The sequence below is a fragment of the Cetorhinus maximus genome, chromosome 15 (genome assembly GCF_964194155.1).
Source record: "Cetorhinus maximus chromosome 15, sCetMax3.hap1.1, whole genome shotgun sequence".
NCBI classification, from domain to species: domain Eukaryota; kingdom Metazoa; phylum Chordata; class Chondrichthyes; order Lamniformes; family Cetorhinidae; genus Cetorhinus; species Cetorhinus maximus.
In genome coordinates this window covers 69,729,156-69,751,216 of record NC_135893.1, presented here as the reverse complement: position 1 = coordinate 69,751,216, position 22,061 = coordinate 69,729,156, and the positions used below count along the sequence as shown (strand labels likewise).

At 44.2% G+C, this 22,061-nt stretch overlaps 1 protein-coding gene across 1 annotated transcript in view; it reads left to right on the top strand.

The window, feature by feature from the left end:
* LOC144690781 (cytochrome P450 3A30-like) overlaps positions 1 to 22,061 on the top strand; it is a 47,234-nt gene that overhangs the window by 5,050 nt on the left and 20,123 nt on the right. The window contains exons 2-6 of the mRNA XM_078558594.1: positions 4,339 to 4,432; positions 7,941 to 7,993; positions 10,259 to 10,358; positions 14,677 to 14,790; positions 21,082 to 21,170. Coding sequence (XP_078414720.1) covers positions 4,339 to 4,432; positions 7,941 to 7,993; positions 10,259 to 10,358; positions 14,677 to 14,790; positions 21,082 to 21,170 — 450 coding nt within the window. The remainder of the gene's footprint in view (positions 1 to 4,338; positions 4,433 to 7,940; positions 7,994 to 10,258; positions 10,359 to 14,676; positions 14,791 to 21,081; positions 21,171 to 22,061) is intronic.

Below are 22,061 nucleotides of genomic sequence, written 5' to 3'. Positions count from 1 at the left end.
CTATTATTCCTCCCTGCACCTATTCTTTAACTCTGCAACTCAGCCAAGTGCACAGTCAAATGATCAGCCTCTTTATTAGCTGTGGTCGTAATTCCATTATTAAACTCATTTTCTAAACTCAAATGTGGTAAGTTCCAACTTGAGACAATAAAGTCAAAATAGCTTCTTTGTGTGTCAACAACTCATCCCTTCTCTGATCAAAATCTCTTGACTGTTTCCAGGATGTTATTGAGATGCTTTTTATGTTCACTCAGAAGGGTTTGGTATTCCTGTTTGGTTTGATCTTCGAACAATTTAAGATCTTTCAGTTACCCCTGATCCCGTCCCTAATGTCTTATTTAATTCTTTGAGTGAGGTCAACCGCTTCCCCATTCTGCACTTTTATTTTTCTTTCCAATACCTCAAGTTTTCTGTACAAGTCACAAAATTTCAATCATTTTGGGGTTTTAAAAGGCCTTTTGTTAACTGTCTACTTGCCTGGATTCTCTATGCTGTATCCTGTGTCTCACCGCTGGCAGGACTTTTGGTTTGGTATAAAAACAGAAAATGCTGGAATAACTCAGCAGGTCTGACAGCATCTGTGGAGAGAGCAGCAGAGTTAACGTTTCAAGTCCCTATGACTCTTCTTCAGACTCTTCTTTGGTGTCAGGTCTCATTAACCCTTTGGGGCCACATTGAGACCTCAGTCTTTCCCATTGGAAACGCTTCACTTGGCAATTCTGCCGGCCTTTGTACGGCTTTGGTACTGTCCATTGTTGAGATGGATACATTAGTATTTTTACTTCAGTCAGTTCTTGGCTCAACTGGATCACAAATAGTCTCCTTGTTTTCTCTCACAGGAACAAGTTCAGAACTGTGACACCCTGTCCCAGGTTGTAGGAAACCTAACTGCCTGCTACATCATTGCCCAATGTAAAGTCTACATTTTTAATGGGTAATTCAGAAACAATTCCAACTGCACAAGTCCCTTCATCAGAGCATCAATTAAACTTACTCTATACAATGGGAAAGACACACACTTCCTATCAATACCCTAATACATCCTTATTCAGCGGATCTTTTGAAGAAAGCTCTAAACCCTTTGCTAACAGTAAGCTCTAAGCCGAAGCAGCATTTCTCAGGATTAAAAATCTTTCTAGGCTCTTTGTTGGACAAAAATTGAGTGACTTCCTCATCCAATATAAACCCCTTATAAACTTTTGCAGTTCCCACTGTAAAAATATTGGAAGCAATGGGTTTCTCACCAGTTTCACTTCATGGTGTAGCTTTTTCTGTGGAAATTCCTGTCACTTGCACCAGTGCCACTGTTTTAATACCCATATCCTTCTCTGAAGACTCCATAAGCATCCCTATTACTGCCACTGGTTTACTGTTCTACTTCCAACAATTTGCTTTTATATGCCCTGTATAATGGCAATAAAAGCATACTGATTTCTTTGCATAACTTATCCTCTATTCCATCATTTTCATTAACTGGAACAGTTTCTAGGCAGAATGTTGCCCTTGATGGGCAGGTGGGCCCCACCGGCTCGGCGGCGGGCAGGCGGGCAGCCGATCGCCGCCTCCAAAACGGGCCCCGCCGCCATTTTGAGTGGGAAGGCCAATTAAGGCCCGCCCAGCGGGCTGCCCGATAGGAAGCACTATGCACTTCCTGTGCGGGGGGTGGGGGAGGGATTCCCCAACTGTCAGAGTGCGCCCTTTTGCGCATGTGCATGAAAGAGCGCACATCTCCCTGAGACTAAGTGCTGTCTCAGGGAGATCACTCAGTGTTTTTAACATCAAGAATAGAATAATAAAAAAATTATTAACATGTCCCCCTCGTGACAATGTCACACGAGATGGGACATGTAAATAAATATGACTGAAACTTTATTAAACTTTTTAAAAACTGACATGAAACCTCATCTTGCCAGTGGATAAGGTTTCATGTTTTTTCAGAAGCCCGCTGGGGTTCCTGACCTGCCCGCCAGCCTTACGGTTGGATGGGCAGGGCCTTTAATTGGCTTATTTATCCTGTCAATGGCCTTAATTGGCCATTGACAGGTCGGCGGGCTGACAGCTGATTTCACTGTCCGCCTACCTTCCTGAATATTTAAATGAGGCGGGATGACGTCAGGGGGAACTCCTGACATCATCCTGCATCATTTTTATGTCGGCGAGCGGGCCCCGTCCCCAACTTGCCGATGGAAAATTTCTGGCCTCTGTCTTTTCCCCCCAAGCTCAATTCTTGTCTATCCTTTCAGCTTCCCTGTGGGTCTACAAATGGAGATCTACAAATGCCCCCGAGCAGCCTATGTGATGTATCATACCCATCTACCAGAACCACTGCTTCCTTTGCATGAGGAACCTTGTGATGTTCCAGGTGTGACCTGATAGCTGTTGGGATGCTGTTTCAAAATTCATCCAGTATGATTGGCTCTCTCGCATTCTCAAGTTTGTTCTAACCTCATCAATCAAAACCACCTGTCAACATTTATTTTTCCCTAGCAAATTCTACATGTTTCTTTCAGTCTTTTCTTCAAAGTCTGAAATTTTGACTGATATGTTTGCGGGACCAACTCATAAGCATTAAGTACTGCAGTTTTAACTGTCTCATCACCTGAGGATCGTTCTGCCAAAAGATTAGAATACACATCCATAGCTTTCCCAACCAAAACACTGCAAAATGAGCCCCATGTGTCCTTTGGCCACTTTAGCTTTTTAGCCACCTTTTCAAATGAGATAAAATATCTCAACTCCGTCCTCAGTGAATTTAGACACTAGGTGAAGATTCTTCATTTTGTCAAAGCTCAGAGTGGGACTCGACTCGTCATCCGAACTACTGTCTCTCTTACGCTCCATAGCCTAAGCTTTTCATTAGCCATACCTTAGTTCATACTGTTTGATTTCTCTCTCTCCATGAATATCTCTGTCTCTTTCCTTATCTCTTTTCTCCCTTGCTGACTTCTCTCCTTGGCGCTCAAGCCTTTGCATTTCTTTCTTTTTCCACTTTTGCATTTATTCTTTTTCAAGTTCAAGCTGCTTCAGCTGTAACTGAATTCTACCAACTCGACTGAATTGCTATCTGGATTAACTTTTCCTTCCTCTTAATTTCAAATGCAGTTCTATCAACTCAACTATGTCTGCTTCCTGAGCCCCTGCCTTTAACTCTAATTTCAACTCTTTTGCTAATGCGATCAACCTAACCTGGCTTAATTGTTGCAAATCACTCAGGGATAAATCTTCCCTCTCCGGACAAGTCATAACAACTGGCAAAACTGCTTTTCAATAAGTATTGTAAAATTCACCATGAACATGTTATCAACCTTAACCTCCAAGCCCCAGCACTTGTATTTGTATATGGATTCGAAATCATGGATGAGTCTGCAATTTATCTTAATTCTGGACCAAATCCTCAAATTTTGGTATGGTACGATCTGGTTAGGCACCAGTAGCTTCCTGTTTAAAGTAGACAAAATGTTAAATCACCAGGTACTTACTAAGAGAATAAAGACATTCCATGGTTTTAAACAAACCAAAATAAACTTTACTAGAAAATGTCAGGAAAGTAATATAATTTACAATATCTATCTCATATTCTAACATTCGGAATTAACATGTGGTAATGATGAAATAACAAGTGAGCTGTTGTGCAACACACCACACTTCAAAATGAAAGGCAAATACAACCAAGATAGATCCCATGGATTTCTCAGCAACCCTCTAAAAGTTGCTGTGACTTGGACCTCCCCCTGGGTTCCCTTTCTCAGTCCTGGGACTCCCCTTGTTATAGCACCAAAACCGGCTCCCGTGATCGTTGTTTTTGTGCCATGCATCGTGATGTCTTAGTCATTTAACTAAAACAAAACAAAACTAGAATGGAGCATGCACAGCCTGTAACCCTGCTGTGCCCCACGCACGCTCTGAACTCTTGGGCCTGCCGAGAAATGGAGTCCTCGGCCTCCGCCCTGCCCAAGGTAAGTTCTCATTTCTTAACAAAGGTAAATGGCAAAGAAATGGAGGCAACATGAGGATTTTTTTTTTTTAAGCAGTGAGTTGCTATGACCTGGGATGTATTGCCTGAAAGGATGGTGGAAGCAATAAGAATGGTTTAGTCACTGCTTCAGCAAACAATCTGCAACCATGTCCTGAAGTCATTAAATCCTAAACCTTGTTTTAAAATGTTCAATATTATTTGCATTTTTGAGTGATGATATCTGTTATAGAGAAAATTGGTGTTTGAATGAAAGATTATTTTGAGGAACTAACATATAGGTGTGTATATTTGATTTAATTCATAGGAACTAATTCATGTTTTATTGTTTATAAGGATTGTAACCACTTCAATTCCATTTGCAGGTACAGTGTTTTACCATACAGGTTGTTTAAACGTCTGGGAGTTCCAGGCCCAAGGCCACTGCCATTCATTGGAACATTTCTACATTACAGAAAGGTTTGTTTGTTTTCTCTTTCTCCACCATGTCAATAACTCCAGTTAGAACTTTGCCTGTTAGTAAACCATTCTGCTATAACTCTGTACCTTCCTTTAACTGAGAGCTGAGAGAGATATCTCTGAAGTTCCTACTTATATTTGGGTAAGAGGAGACCAGGGTTCAAAATACGCAGGGGGAGCAGGTGAATTAGCTCTCGAAACCACACAGTTGCCTGCGAAAAATTCAAGAGAGGTCTTCCCCTACAATATTTCCTTGCGTTATGCCCCTTCATGGTGAACAATTGCAGGCACCTTTGTGAAAGCAGGAAAACAATGCAGGGAGGATTGGAAGAACAGTGAGCATGGGAGAGATGGGGTCTGTGAGGAGCACTACCTCTGGTCACAGACTCTCTCTCTTCCATGCAGGCTGCTCCAGCTCCTGTCGTCACAGTTCCCTCTCTCAATCCTGATACTCCTCCAGGGACAAAAGCTGTGATTGGAGGAACAGCAAGGATAGGAGGGAGGGAACTTGTGACAGGAGGAGCTGAAGCAGCAGCATGGGAAAGACAGGAGAGAGAGAGAGGCCAGTATGATGGCAAATCCGCTGCATATAAAGCGGCTCTGGCTATGTCTGTGAGAGAGCAGGAAAACGTTAGAAAGAGGGGAGTGGGAATTGGGGGGAGAAGGAGATCTCTTGGGGCAAGGGAGAGAGGAGTTGGCAACAAAACTTGGCTCACTATCAGAGTTACCGCTACTTTTTAAATTTATGTATAAGTTTTCGCAGCTTTAAAAAATATATTTATTTTTCCTTCTAAAGCCCTCATCCTGGGCCTGGCTTTCAAATTTACAAACTTCTGCTAGAACAACAATAACCAAACAAAGAAGACAAAAACCACAAGGAACCATAGTTAAATTAAAGATCACCTTTTGTCCTCTCTGAAGAGGAGACCCAGTCTGAAATCCACAATTCTATCCGGTAGCTTGCAGCCATTTTGGAAAATGTCTGAAAACTCAGTCCAAGGTTTTTAAAAAAATGTAACCTTTAAAACAATTTTCTAAAATTTTATAATATCATAACTGTTCACTGTACCATAGTTAAAAGGGGAAATACACAAATTAATGGCAATGGATGTTTCAAGTGGGACCCTAATAGGTAAGAAATTTGTGGTCCCTGTGTTTTGTCATGATTTGTAACCTGCCATACCAGTTCAGATTGAGGTGGGCAGCATGCAAATTTGGTGTGCCTATCTCATCTGCATGATTGCAGAATCTGGCTGAGTGGAACCTGTGTTGCTATCTTCTTACCATTGCCGGTAGCCTCTGCGCTCAGCAGGAGACTGAGCAGTGTTGTTCAGAAAGCACGTGGCGCAGTCAGCTTGCTCTTCTTAAAGTCAGGCTGTCCCTCTTAAAATAAAGCTGTATTAAAGAGTATCACTGCAATTTAAGTGATGACAAAATAAACAGCAGGGTTCCAGAATGACAGTTATGGAGGTGGGCAGAATGACATGAATACGCAGAGGGCCTGGAGGATCTGAAGGGCCCCTCTCAGAAAGACGGCACCTCCAACAGTGCAACACTCTCTCAATACTGTACCAGGAGTGTCAACCTTGATTTTTCAGCTTAAGCCCTGGAAAGGGACTTGAACCTTGAACCTTGTAACTCAGAGATGAGAGTGTGACCAAGTGAAACCTATAAGAAGGCATGTAGGCGGTTGTGGTTGATGTGTTTGGTGTTCTGTGGTTTTTGTGGCATCACCAAATAGTGGAATTGCACAGATCTCAACTGATTTAAGCCTTGTGGTCACTTGAGTGTTAAGATTTTCATAATTGAGTTTTTTGTTTGTTTATTTCGGGAGGGTTCCCCTAATCGGCTGCCCTTCAGGTTGGATGCTTTCTCTGCAGGATGGAATGGAGAGAAAAATGCCTCCAGCAGGGAACTGAGATACAGTCAGGCAATATTCTGTTGGCCACAGTTAATGAATGACTCAATAAGACCAGGGTGAGGGGAAGGGATAAAAGGTTTAGCTCATGTCTGCCACTGCCTCATCCCATCTGCTGTTGAAACCCTCGTCCATGCCTTTGGCACCTCCAGACTTGTCTATTCCAATTATCCCCTGGCCGGCCTCCCAAATTCCGCCATCCATAAATTGAAGCTCATTCAAAACTCTACTACTTGTATCCCAATTCATACTAAGTCTGTGATTCCAATCGCCCCTGTGCTTCTCAACCTCCAGTGGCTGCCAGCTCCTCAACATCTCACTTTTTAAAATTCATTCTCATGTTCAAAACCCCCATGCTCTCACCCTTCCCTATTTTTGTAACCTCTCTCAAACCTCAGAGCTTTCGTGTTCCTTGACCCTTGGTCTTATGATCATCCCTGACTTTTTCTAACTTACCATTGGCAGCAGCGCTGTTAGCCACATAGACGCTATACTCTGGAATTCCCTCCTTAACCTCTTTGTTTCTCCATCTTTTCAGATCATCCTTCTTAACTTTTCATCCTAATGTATCCTTCTTCAGCTCAGTGTCCATTTTTTCTGTCTGATTATGCTGACGATGAACGATGTTGAAGAAATATCTTGCATTTATACAGCACCTTGCACAACCTCAGAACATCGCTTTACAGCAAATGAAGTTAGAAGTATAATCACTGTAATGTGAAAAATGCAACAGCCAATTTGCACATAGTAAACAGTAACATTTTAATGACCAGATAATCTGTTTTAGTGATGTTAGTTGAGGGATAAATATTAACCAGGACACCAGGGAGTACTCCCCTTCTCTTTGAAATAGTGCTGTGGGATCTTTATGTGTACGTGTGATGGCAGAACAGGGCCTTGGGTTCGTATTTCATGAGAAAGACCTCATGTCACCTGCTAGCTGGGCAGGCTGGGCTTTGTGAAGCATGGGCAAGGTACATACCTGGGACCTTATGCATGCCTTAAGTGGGATGGAGAGGGTAACTCGGGTAGAAGTAAGAGCAGTTGTAGGTTTATGGTGTTCTCCGTTCTCCGCTGGTATGATTTGCTTCCGTCTCCCAGTGGAGAAAAGAAAAAAACAGCATCTGCCCTTCTCCAGCATGGGGGATTTGCTACCACAGAGTGGCTGAGGCAAATAGCACAGATGCAGTTAAGGGGTAGTTAGATAAACACATGAAGGATAAAGGAACAGAAAGATATGCTGATAGTATAGGAGGAGGCTCATGTGGAGGATAAACACTGGCATGGACCAGTTACCCCAAATGACCCATTTTCATCTTTGATAGTGCCTCTGTTGTGATTGGTTCTTTTGAGGTCACATGAATGCATACGTGAAAGATGTGGTCTCTTGAAATAATTATTGTGGGGGTGGGAGGGGAACCAGCCTTTTTAAGTTAAACAATAAAACAGGTTTAGTATTTATGTCTCCTAAATAACACAATCTAATATAATTTCCCTTCTGGTGTTCTCACACACAGATTAAGTAATTATTGTTCTACCTTTTCTGTATTATGTGAATGCTTTTGCTGATGATGTTTTCTTCCTGGCCAGGGTTTGTTTGGGTTCGATACAGAATGCTACAAGAAGTATGGAAAGATGTGGGGGTGAGTGCATTTAATCAGCCAGGAATGGATGTGAAGGTGTTCATTTTTAATCATTTCAAAAATGCATTTTACTCCTGTAATGTAAAATGTAGTCCAAGATGTGCTGTACAGATGATAAACATAGTTTAAAGACACAGATCATTCCCAGCAGTCTTGACACTGATGCAATTATTACATTTCTAAGGATGCTATCTTTACATTGAAGTACACTGTTGGCTTGATTACCTTCACTTTTTATCATTGCACTCAAAAGCATGCATATTTCTATTGAGTTCTGCAATTTTCGGTGAGGGGTATTCATTAATACATTTGGTTCTCTTGCAGACATTCAAACTGAGAAATTGTCTCCAATGATGCATTCACACTGAGCCTGAAATTCACCCTGTTTGGGCTTAGACACAGGTGGAGTGCTTCTCCATTCAATTAACTGGAATAGTGGGATGAAGCCTCAATCTGCTGGGAATCGACGCATTCTGGCAGTGGCTTGGAGGTTTGGCTGAATCATCTGTCCATGCTCCCTACACCAAGGGAATGTGTCTGGGAGAACTTCCTGGTCTACTCCAGGAATTCCATCCGTTGAAAACCGGCAAGAGTTTGGAGGAGGCCCCAGGAAATATCCCAATAGTTTCACAAAGATAATTGATCCTGGAGGTGACTTTTGTTAGGCTGGGAGCTTTAATTCCTCTTTGCCTTTGGCCCAGGATGGGCTTCGAGTGGGATGGGGTGGGGTTCAACAAATTCTCTTCTAGGAGGGGTAGGTCATCTGGTGACAGCTTTTATGAATGCTGCCTGCCTCCATTGATTTTACATGTGTGTTTTTGGCTGGGTTATCTAATCCTGAACTATTCCAGTGCTCTCCTGGCCACCTCATTCCACACCATCCCACCCCTATGCTCTTTCCTTTTTTCCCTACCTGCTTTCTGGTCCTTGGCTATGGCCTGCTACCATAGGCTTATCAGGCAACCTGTCAATCAGGCTTGCTGGGGAACTGAGAGCTGGTGATTTGAAGTATGTTCAGCAATTAATTTCTAGGGGCCTGCTGCAACTATGCTAATACCCTCTCCCTGCAATTTCACACTGGATCTGGGGTTCTGGCAATTCGCAGACTTACAATCTGTTCCGGCACACCAGCAGTGCAGACCAATGGGAATTCACCCTCTGTAAGTTCAACCAATGCCCTTTTAGCTTAAATATAACTTGTGCATTATAAATTGGTTGTGAGGATCTGAACTGAAGCAGAGTGAACTCACTCATCTTCATTCTGGTGTCAGGTGGGCACGAACACCTGATTCGGGCTACACTTGTGCTGCAGCTGTAATGCTGAAGTGAGGTAAGAATGCTTCCTATTGATCAGGTTGGAGTGTGCAGCAGACGGTTAAGAAGGCAAATGGTATGTTGGCCTTCATAGCCAGAGGATTCGAATACAGGAACAGGGATGTCTTGCTGCAACTGTACAGGGCCTTGGTGAGACCACACCTGGAATATTGTGTGCAGTTTTGGTCTTCTTAACTGAGGAAGGATGTACTATAGAGGGAATGCAGCGAAGGTTTACCTGACTGATTCCTGGGATGGCGGGACTGACATATGAGGAGAGATTGAGTCGATTAGGATTATATTCGCTGCAGTTCAGAAGAATGAGAGGGGATCTCATAGAAACCTATAAAATTCTAACAGGACTAGACAGGGTAGATGCAGGAAGGATGTTCCTGATGGTGGGGGAGTCCAGAACCAGGGGTCACAGTCTGAGGATATGGGGTAGACCATTTAGGACTGAGATGAGGAGAAATTTCTTCACCCAGAGAGTGGTGAGCCTGTGGAATTTGCTACCACAGAAAGTAGTTGAGACCAAAACATTGTATGCTTTCAAGAAGGAGTTAGATATATCTCTTGGGGCGAAAGGGATCAAAGGGTATGGGGAGAAAGCGGGAGCAGGCCATTGAGCTGGATGATCAGCCATGATCATAATGAATGGCGAAGCAGGTTCGAAGGGCCGAATGGCCTACTCCTGCTCCCAGTTTCTATGTTTCTAACTGTTTGGATTGTTCTACTGCAATTTGAGATATTGGCCAATAGTACAGTAACGAAATGTCTATAAATGTTCCTGTGATATCATTATAGCTATAGAGACCTGGTTGTCAGGAGCACCCAAAGTTATTGCAGTAAGTCTAGTTTAGTGGAGTTTGCCCAGGCCACTCCCGCTGGCGGGACTCCACACTTTATCTATGACCCTGGTCCACTTTCTAACACTTCTGTCTTTTCCTTTAGCATTTATGATGGGCGTCAGCCCATTCTATCCCTCACGGATCCTGACCTGATTAAAGTCATCTTCATAAAAGAGTTTTACACTTTGTTCACCAACAGGCGGGTAAGTATTGACCTGCACTGAGGGCTTTTTCTTTTCTCATGACTACAATAAGCCCTGTTTTCTTTATCTGATTGTTTAAACTTGCTTTGTTGGTTCAGCTAGAATATAGCTTGATTCACATGTTTTCTCTATCTGGTGTTCTGATCTCATGATGTGCAGGGCAAGTGTCAGGCTTATCAAACAGAAGCTGCATGTGTGGGGGTAGGGGAGCCTCATAAGAAAACAAGTCCATAAGAAATAGGAGCAGAAATAGGCCATTTGGCCCATCGAGTCTCTTCTATCATTCAATAGGATCATGGCTGATCTGATTGTGGCCATCGCTCCACTTTCCTGTCAGTTCTCCATAACCCTTGACTCCCTTGTAGATCAAAAATCTGCTTAACGTGTTGATGCTTTGGTTAGTCTCCTATCCCTCTAGGCTCACTCAATTTCCCAGTGGTTGCCCATCCAAATTTGATCTTTGGAGGTTTGGCCTGACCCATGTTGAGGTGGAATAGAAGTTGTATCTCACCCCTGCTTTATCAGACTTGTTGCCTCGAACATGCTCCCCTCACCTTGGAGTATGGAGTGTGTAATTGTCTTAAATTCTGACAGCATTTCCACACCCCGATGATTTGTGTTATACAGAAGAGAGATTTATTAACAGTAACTAAAAGGTACAGTATCCTATGAGAGAAGAACCCTGATCACTGATATTCCTGTGGGGCCCTGGGTTACAATATTCTTTTCAGGAGAGAAAACAGAGTGAAATGCTCACTTATAATTAACAGCCCGCTGTTGTAGGGAATTGTGGGAACATTTGGGTTTGAAATGTCTAATTTAATTAATGACAATTCAGGGCTTTGAAGAAGAGTCATACGTACTCAAAACGTTAACTCTGTATCTCTTTCCACAGATGCTGCCAAATCTGCTGAGTTTATCCAGCATTTTCAGTTTTTATCTCACTTTTTGACTATGACCCTGTTAAGCTCTTCACCCTCGTGGACTTGTCCAATTCTCTTATTCTGAGTGGGAAAAATTCTCCTTGTTTCCTTTTTTCGAAACTTATTGCAAAATTTTGAGTCAATGATCTCTAGTGTTGTTCCACTTTCTAGAGGAATTTCTTTTCATGTTTATTCTATCAAAACCACTCTTCATCTTGAAAACCCCCAGACTGCTTAACTTGCTCTGTTCCAAGGGGAACAGTCCAACCTGATCCAACCTCTCCTCACAACTGAAATGGACTGGTCGGCTGGGCAGAAAAGTGGCAAATAGAATTCAACCCAGAGAAGTGAGAGGTGGTGCATTTGGGAAGGTCAAACAAGGCAAAGGGATACACAATAAATGGAAGACACTGAGAGGTGCAGAGGGAGTGAAGGACCTTGGAATGCACATTCATAGATCCCTGAAGGTAGCAGGGCAGGTTGATAAGGTGATTAAGAGGCCTATGGAATCATTTCCTTTATTAGGCTAGGCATAGAATATAAGGGCAGGGAGCTAATGTTGGATAAAAGCAAAAAGGTAATGTTGGAACAATGTTAAATATTAGTTAGCCCACAACTGGAGTACTGTGTGCAGCTCTGATCACCTCATTACAGAAAGCATTAATTGCACTGGAGAGGGTACAAGAGGAGATTTACGAGGACTGGAAAATTGCAGCTATGAGGAAAGATTGGAGAGGCTGGGGTTGTTTTTCTTGGAACAGAGGAGGCTGAGGGGAAATTTGATTGTGGTGTACAAGGCTGAGGGGCCAGGATAGAGTGGATGGGAAGGGCCTGTTTAGCAGAGAGGTCTGTGACTAGGGGGCATAGATTTAAAGTGATTGGTAGAAGAACTAGAGGGGAGATGGGGAAAAATCTAAGAGGATGGTAGGGGTCTGGAACTCACTGCCTGAAAGCATAGTCGAGGCAGAAACCCTCAACTCATTTGAATGGTGCCCGGATATGCACCTGACATCCAGTAACCTCCAGGGCTACGGACCAAGTACTGGAAAATGGGGCTATGCTGTGCTGCTTATTTTTTTAGCTGGTGCAGACATGATGGGCAGGGCGGTCTCCTTCTGTGCTGTAAACTTTTCTCCATTTTCAGAACTTTCTAAATATCTGAAAGGGAGGAACGCGTAAGGGATGTGGGGAGAGGGCATTCGAGTGGCAATATATGAATTGCTCCTTAGAAGAGCCAGCACACATACCAAGGGCTTAATTCTGAGGCCCTGTCGCAGCGGGGGCAGGGCCGTAAAATGCAGCGAGCCGTTCAACAGTCCATTGACTTTGACGGGACAGGAAAATCCTGCTGGTGAGAGGGGCCCTAGAATTCTGCCCAAAGGGCCGCCTTCTGTGCTGTAATGCTTCTATGAAGTGGGCCAGAGGTGCAACCCAAGTTGGGCCTCAGGCTTCATTGGAATAATTCTGGTGAGCTGCCAATAACGGTTTGCTGGATACCAATTTGTGTCACCTGCAGCTCCAGGAGTGATTTTTGGTGGTTTGGTAGGGGGAAGCAGGAGAAAGATGGGCTGGCAATGTTGAAGTGGAGTAAGAAGAGGCACTCATGCTCCTTTTGGCTCTACATTAACATAAATTGCAACAACCTATTTGTTGTCAACTGAGCTTGGGAATCTCTGGTTGGTCCACATAAGGAACCAAAGAACTGACACCCAGTACATGTGAATCAGGAATGCGCATTTTCCAGAATTAGTCCTGAAATGGGGATTAGTTCCTTTCTGATGTATGCAAAGCCTGTTTTAGGGACCATCCAGAAGGCTGGAGGATCTCCTTACCCAATATCAAGCGGCATTTGCTTAGCAATAACCTGCTCACTGATGCCCAGTTTGGGTTCCGCCAGGGCCACTCAGCTCCTGACCTCATTACAGCCTTGGTTCAAACATGGACAAAAGAGCTGAACTCCCAAAGTGAGGCCAGAGTGACTGCCCTTGACATCAAGGCAGCATTTGACAGTGTGGCAGCAAGGAGCCCTAGCAAAACTGGAGCAAATGGGAATCGGGGGAAACTCTCCACTGGTTGGAGTCATACCTAGCACAAAGGAAGATGGTTGAGGTTGTTGGAGGTCAGTCATCTCAGCTCCAGGACATCATTGCAGGAGTTCTTCAGGGTAGTGTCCTCAGCCCAACCATCTTCAGCTGCTTCAACAATGACCTTCCTTCCATCATAAGGTCAGAAGTGGGGAGGTTCGCTGATGATTGTTCAATGTTCAGCAGCATTCATGACTCCTCAGATACTGAAACAGTTTATGTCCAAATGCAGAAAGACTTGGACAATATCCAGACTTGGGCTGACAAGTGGTAAGTAACATTCACACCACACAAGTATCAAGCAATGACCATCTCCGACAAGAGAGAATCCAACCATCGCCCCTTGATGCTCAATGGCATTACCATCACTGAATCCCCCACTATCAACATCCTGGGGCTTACCATTGACCAGAAACTGAACTGGTCTAGCCATATAAATACTGTGGCTACAAGAGTAGGTCTAAGGCTAGGAATTGTGTGGTGAGTAACTCACCTTCTGACTCCCCAAAGCCTGTCCACCATCTACAAGGCACAAGTCAGGAGTGTGCTGGAATACTCCCCACTTACCTGGTTGAGTGCAGCTCCCACAACACTTGAGAAGCTTGACACCATCCAGGACAAAGCAGCCCGCTTGACTGGCACCACATCCACAAACATTCACTCCCTCCTCCACCGACGTACAGTAGCAGCAGTGTGTACCATCTACAAGATGCACTGCAGGAATTCACTAAGGCTCCTTACTCAGCACCTTCCAAACCCATGACCACTACTATCTAGAAGGACAAGGGCAGCAGATAGATGGGAACACCACCACCCAGAAGTTCTTCTCCAAATCACTCACCATCCTGACTTGGAAATATATCATCAGTCCTTCACTGTTGCTGGGTCAAAATCCTGGAACTCCCTCCCTAACAGCACTGTGGCTATACCTACACCACATGGACTGCAGTGGTTCAAGAAGGCAGCTCACCATCACCTTCTCAAGGGCAACTAGGGATGGGCCCTAAATGCTGGCCCAGCCAGCAAAGCCCACATCCCACGAATGAATAAAAAAAAACAATATGGCTTTGGGCATATTTCAGGGACCCTTGGGGTGGGGGAAACAGATCTTGTCATATTTTTCCATTTTACTGTGCCCTAGAAAAGGCAATGTGGGATCCAGTTACTCCTCCCTCCTCCACACTACCCTTTCTCATTCAGCCTGAGAACATTCTGTGCCGTTTTAGCAGAAATAATGACTCAATATGTCATTGAACCTGATATGTAATTTAAAAATAAACAAGATTTTAAGGCTACCTACTTTTTCTGTAGAACTTTGGTTTGAATGGGCCACTGGCTGAATCCATCTTGACAGCTGAAGATGACAACTGGAAGAGAATCCGAAGTGTGCTTTCGCCAGCCTTCACCAGTGGGAGACTGAAAGAGGTAACGGAGCCCCATCTTATTCCTCAATAGATCAAATCCTTTGTCTGTGTTTGGACTTGCGATGTTTAAGTATGTAGACAATTGAGTTAGATGCAAGATCATCCAATAATATTTGACTTCATATGATGTGGGTAAATACTGATATACTCAGAGGAACTGTTACGTAAGAAGTTAAATACAAAATAACTTGAGGTCATCTTTAAACTCTGTCCATACCTTAGCTCACAGCAAGCCCTGCTCCCCTATCACCCTTGTACTCATTGACTTTGGTTCACAGTCAAACAATGTCTTGATTTTAAAATTTTCATTCTTGTTTCCAAATCCTTCCATGGTCTTGCTCCTTCCTATCTCTGTAATCTCCTCCAACCCCACAACCCTCCAAGATACCTCTACTCTTCTAATTCCGGCCTCTTGCGCATTCCAAATTATAATTGCTCCACCATTGGTGGCTATGCCTTCAGTTGCCTAGGCCCAAGCTCTGGGCCAGAATTTTACGCTGCCACACCAGTAGGTTTTTAGGTGGGTTTGGGCGGGTATGCGTGAAATTGAAGGGACGGGATTCCCTCATGGTTCCTGCCCGCCCCGACCACACAACAATTTTAAGCTGGGGTGGGCAAGGCCTTGGACAGGAAACTCACTCTTGCCCCAGTGGAGGCCCTTAATAATTGGCCACTTAAGGGCCATTTCCCGCCCAGCCTCAATCTTTAAGCTGGCAAAAGAAACCTAAATGGCTACATCTTGGGTGGGAAGGGGAGTTGGTTTGGGTGTCTCCTTCAGAAGCCCCTTTCTGACTGGGGGCTTCTGATGCCCTCTGGACCTCCCTTCCCTGCGCCCCCCCCCCCCCCCCCCCCCCCGGCCATCCCACAGGCGGCCTCTCCCCCAAGACCACGATCTCTCCCTTCGCCAGATTGGCTGGCAGCCCTCTTGAGGCTCACCTGAGTGAGGGGCGGAAGTCCCACCTGAAACCAAATGACGCTCATTCAAGTGTTAAATGGCTGCGGGGCACTTGGAGTTGGCGGGCATGTGTTCCCCGTTCACTCTTTGGATGGCGGGAAGCGAGACCCCACCATCCAAAAAATTCCAGGCCCTGGAATTCCTTTCCTACATCTCCCTACCTCACTTTCTTCCTTTAGGACACTCCTTGAAATGTACCATTTTGACCAAGCTTTTAGTCATCTGACCTTTGCTTTATCAAATACCCTCTGAGACTTCTTTATTCAGCCTGGTTCTCAAGTGTATTATCCACCTGACATCCATCATAAACACTTTTTTAACTTCACCTTAATCTCTATCTTCATCATCCATGGAGCTCTGGATTTGTTTGCCCTGTCTTTCCCCTTCATATGAATATACCTTGACGGTACTTGAACTATCTCTTCTTTAAAGGCAGTCCATTGTTCAGTTAACAGTTTTGCCTGCTAACAATCGATTGCAATTGGCCAGATGCATTCTTACCCTGTGGAAGTTGGCTTTTCCCCGGTTAATTAGTCTTACTCTGGATGTTTCCTTGTCCTTTTCCATCGCCAACCTAACCCTACAATAATCACTGTCCCCTAAACGTTCCCATTTGACACTAGATCCACTTGACCCACCTCATTCCCAAGAACCAGGTCTAGCAGTGCCTCCTTCATTGTTGGACTGGCAAAATACTGCTGTAGAAAATTCTCCTCAATACACACTCTAGGAGCTCTTGCCCCTCTCTACACTACTAGTAACCCAGTCTATATTTGGTAATGTCCCCAATATAACTACTCTATAATTCTTGCACCCCTGTAATTTTCTTTTGAATTTGTTCCTCTACATCTCTCCCACTATTTGGTGGCCCATAGACTACACTACACAATGTAATTGCGCCTTTTTTGTCCCTGAGCTCTAGCCAAATAGGTTCTGTCCTTGACCCCCCTCTGGGACATCCTCCCTTTCTCTCCCTCCCTCTCTCTCTCTCTCTCTCTCTCTCTTTCACTCTCTAGCACTGCAATGTTCTCCTTAGTCAATACTGTCAGCCCTCCCCAGTTAGGAAAGGGGATGAGTCCTGAAAGTAGATTTCAGGGAGCAAAGGAGGAGATTGAGAAGCAGGACCTCTAAAGCAGTAATCACAGGATTACTCCCAGTCCCACATGCAAGTGGGTATAGAAATGGGAGAATTGAGCGATTGAACACATGGAAGGAAAGCTGGAGGAGGGCCGGCCTCAGATTTTTGAGGCATTGGTTCTGGGGAAGGTGGGATCTGTAGAAGCTGAATGGTATACACCTGAACAGGACTAGGGCAAATATCCTCACAGGGAGATTTGCTCGTGCTGTTTTGGGGAGTTAAAACCAGATTGGCAGGGGGGTGCGAACCTGAGGACACACTCAGCGTGGGAACAGGAGATTGGAAATTAGTTAGTGACTCCGAAAGGCAGAAGAAGCACAGGCTAAAAAGTGTACAGCACTGGAATTTGGCAGCGTTAAAAGGTATATGTAGATACAGAGAGTATAGCAAATAAAGCCGATGAGCTGAGGGCACATATAGACATATGGTAGCATGATATCATCGCTATAATGGAAACTTGACATGAAGAGGGGCAAAAATGGCAGCTCAACATCCCTGGATATAGAGTTTTCCGGCTGGATAGACAGGGGGATAAAAAAGGTGGGGGGTGCAGCATTATTGGTTAAAGAATTAATCACAGCTGTGAGGAGGGATGATAGACTTAATGAATCACCAAATCAGACCATATGGGTTGAGCTCAGAAATAAAAAAGGGGCAGCCACACTACTAGGAGTGTACTATAAATCCCCAAATAGTGGAAGGGAGTTAGAGAGCAAACATGTAGGCAAATTTCTGAGTGCAAAAACAATCGGGCAGTAATGGTTGGAGACTTCAACTACCCTAATATCAGTTGAGATACGAACAGTGTGAAGGGCACAGAGGGCACAAAATTTGTGAACTGCATTCAAGAGAACTTTTCTTAGCCAGCATGTAACAAGCCCAACAAGAGGGGGTGCAATTCTAGACATAGTCTTAGGAAATGAAGCTGTGCACGTGGATGAGGTAGCAGTGGGGGACCATTTTGGAGATAGTGACCATAATACAGTTAGATTTAACATCGTTATGGAAAAGGACAAAGATAGAATGGGAGTAAAAGCTCTAAATTGGGGGAGGACAAATTTTACAAAGTTGAGAGGTGAGCTGGCGAAAGTGGACTGGATACAACTACTAGAAGGGAAAACAGTGCCAAATCAGTGGGAGGAATTCCAAAGTGAGATCCTATGAGCACACTGTAGACATGTCCCCACAAAGAAAAAGGGTGGTACTAACAAATGTGGAACTCCCTGGTTATCCAGAAGCATACAGGATAAGATAAAGCAGAAAAGGAAAGCTTATGATAGTTACAAAAAGCTTAATACTGTAGGAGTACAGAAAGTACAGGGGCGAAGTAAAAAATGAAATCAGGAAGGCAAAGAGAGGATACAAAAAAATATTGGCAGATAAAATCTCAGAACCCAAAGATCTTTTACCAGTACATTGAGTAAGGGAATAACTAAGGAAAGGATAGGGCCTATCAGGGATGTACATGGTAACTTATGTGTTGACGCTAAAGATGTGGGCAGGGTTAATAAAACCCTAAGACCATAAAACGTAGGAGCAGAAGTAGGCCACTGAGCCCATCAACTCTGCTCCACCAGAGTACTTTGTCTCTGTCTTCACTAAGGAGAAGGATGATTCAGACATTCTAGTTAAAAAGGAGTGTGCAATATTAGATACAATAAGCATAATGAGAGAGAAAGTACTGGAGGGACTGACATCCTTGAAGATGGAGAAATCAGCAGGGCTGGATGGATTGTATCGCAGGCTGTTGAAGGAAGCCAGGGAGGAAATTACAGATGCTCTGACAATCATTTTCCAATCCTCACTAGATAGAGGCAAGGTACAAGAGGATTGGCGGTCTGTGAACGTTGTACCATTGTTTTAAAATGGTGTGAGGGATAGGCCAGAAAATAATAGGCCAGTCAGTCTGACTTCGGTGGTGGACAAATTATTGGAATCAATTCTCAGACAGAATAAACTGTCACTTAGGAAGGAACGGATTGATCAGGGACAGTCAGCATGGTTTTGTTTGGGGAAGATCATGTCTTACTAACTTAATAGAATTTTTTGAGGAAGTAACAAGGAGGATTGATGAGGTTAGTGCATTGGATGTTGTCAACATGGATTTTAGTAAGGCATTTTACAAGGTCCCAAATGGCAGACTCGTCAGCAAAGTGAGGTCTCATGAGATATAGGGGAAGGTGGCAGGTTGGATCCAAAATTGGCTCAGTGACAGGAAACAAAGGGTAATGGTTGATGGTTTTTTTTTTGCAAATGGAAAGTGATTTCCATTGGTGTTCCACAGGGCAGTGTTGGGGCCCCTGCTGTTTGCTGTGTGTATTAATGATTTGGACTTAAATGTGGGAGACGTGATCGGGAAATTTGCAGATGACACAAAAATTGGCCGTGAAGTTGACGGTGAAAAGGATAGCTGTGGACTCCAGAATGATATCAGTGGTTTGGTTGAGTGGGCAGAAAAGTGGCAAATTTAATTTAATTTGGAGAAGTGTGAGGTATTGTATTTGGGGAGGGGAAATGCAGCAAGGGAATACTCAAAAAATGGGAAGAAGTGAGAGACCTTGGAGTGCATGTCCACAGATCCATGACGGTGGCAGGACTGGTGGATAAGCTGGTAAAGAAAGCATGTGGAATGCTTTCTTTTATTGGACGAGGTATTGAATACAAAAGCAGGGATGTAATGCTGGAACTGTATAAAATGCTGGTTAGGCCACAGCTGGAATTTTGTGTACAGTTCTGGTCACCACATTACAGGAAGGACATAATTGGTCTGTCAAGAGTACAGAGGAGATTTACAAGAATGTTGCCAGGGCTTGAAAATTGCAGCAGGAAAGATTGGATAAGCTAGGGTTGTTTTCCTTAGAACAGAGGCGGCTGAGGGTTGACCTAATTGAGGCGTACAAAATTGAGGGGCCTAGATAGGGTCGACAGGAAAGACCTGTTTCCCCTAGCTGAGGTTACCTGCAAGGCTACGGACCAGGTGCTGGAAAGCGGGATTAAAATGAGCGGCTAGTTTCTTTTTATCTCTTTTTTTTGGCTGGCACAGTCACAATGGGCTGAATGGCATCTTTCTGTGCCATAAGTTTTTTATGGTTCTACTTACCCATCATGCATTTGCCTTCTCTATCCTCTTAATTCTATACTCAGTTGCACTTGGCACTGGGGTAATCTGGAGATTACTAGTTCTGAGGTCCTGTTTACTAATTTCCTACCTAGCCCCGTAAATACTGTCTGCAGGATGACATCCTTCTTTCTGCCTATGTCATTGGTACCACAACCTGTGGCTGTTACCCACCCCCTCCCCTAGGGTGCTCCTCAGCCATTCAGTGACATCCTTGACCCTGGCACTGGAGAGGCAACGCACCATCCCAGTTTCACGTCTGCAGCTGCAGAAACACCTGTCTGTTCCCCTAATTATCGAATCACCTATCACTATTGTTCTCCCAGTCTTCTTCATGCCCCCCCTGCACAGTTGAGTTAGCCACTTTCAGTGCCAAGCACAAGTGAGTATAGAAATAAAGAGGATAGAACAGATGAATGTGTGCCATACACTTGGTTCTGACTGTACTCCCCAGCTGAACAATCACGTCCGTCAGTATTCAGAACTGAATAGCGGTTGGAGAGTGAGATACACTTGGGGTCTCCTGCACTACCTGCCTGTTTCTACTTGACTGCTTGGTGGTCACCCATTCCCTCTCTCCCTACATACGCTTAATTTGCAAGGTGACCACATCTGTAAATGTGCTATCCACCAAGCTCTCAACCATATAGATGCGCTGAGTTGCTGCTGAAGCTCTGAAACCCAGTGATGGATGAAGACCAGGTGATGGGTGTGGATTTGGCACAAGATTGGGTATGCATAGTTGAATTTTGAAGGTGTGTGCAGATGGTTTCGCAAACGAAGTACCATGAGTTCTTTACAGTCGATGTGCTTTAGTGGGCTGGGAAAGGTGCATGAGTAGACCGTTTTAGTTTGGAGATTGAGGAAAGATTGGATAAGCTAGGGTTGTTGCATTTACCTGTAAAGGTATTCCTGAACTAATGGGAAGATATGGCTGAGGAGAAGTATAGAAGAGAGTAAAATGTCCTATTCCTGCTTGAAACCTGTTGAAATCTCTAGGAAGACGCACCACCACATTTGGATACAGACCAGCTTTGTGTCCATCTCATGCATTGTTCATCCTTTTCTTTTCCCTCCCCAGATGTGTCCAATTATCAAGCACTACACAGAAAATCTTCTGAAAATTGCAGAAAAGAAAGCAAAGCTGAATGAATCTGCCGACATGAAAGAGTGAGTAATTTGTCTGTTGGATTACAGGTCTGTGTTCCTTCACCACAAACCCTTCCTCACCCATTAAATCATTTTCACTGTTCTCAGAGTGAAATTAGTGTGATGTTCACTGACTCTCACATGAACTTGCTGTGTTAACCAGTTATACCTGCTTCTCGGCAGGATGCGATGGGACACTAACTTCTCACTGCAGCTGATAAACATGCAGCTTCCATTCTGAAAAGACAGATACAGAATTTTATCCTCATGAGGAATTTTAATCATTCTGTTTATTTTCCCCATTGGGTAACAGTGGCCAAGAAGGTTGATGAATTACTCTCTAGATTTCTCCAATGTCACTTCAGTCTGCTTATGTGGGAATGAATTGTTGTGACAATTCCTCTGATTTTTTTTTTCCCACCCCCATCCGATTCTGCTCCATGTTCCAACACGTTGGGTGGAATTTTATTAGCTGCGTGGAGGCAGAGGTTTATTTTAGGAAGGTGGGTATCAGATTGACTACCCAATGCGATTCCATCTCCAAATGATCTTGCTGGAGACAGGATCATAACGGCACCGTACAGCCACCTTGTAGTGGTGGGTAACCAATTAGTGAAAATGAAGTGGCCGCTTGGGGATAAATTGGTGCCATTGCCGGGATCTTCCCAACTGTGGACGGGCTTCCCTGTTGAGGCTGAAGACTGGCAGATGGCTAGAAATGGCCTCCCGGATATAGGCCGGGGAAACTAGCGATTTCCTTTCACCCCCACCCCCTGGAGCTGCGAGGATTAGAGGGCCACAGCTGCAGGCAGTCCTGTGGAGGGGTTCCTCAATTATGGGGGAGTCCAGCACATCAGTGTAAAAGTCAAGGCTGAAGCATTGCATCTTCAGTCAGAGGTGCCAAGCGGATGA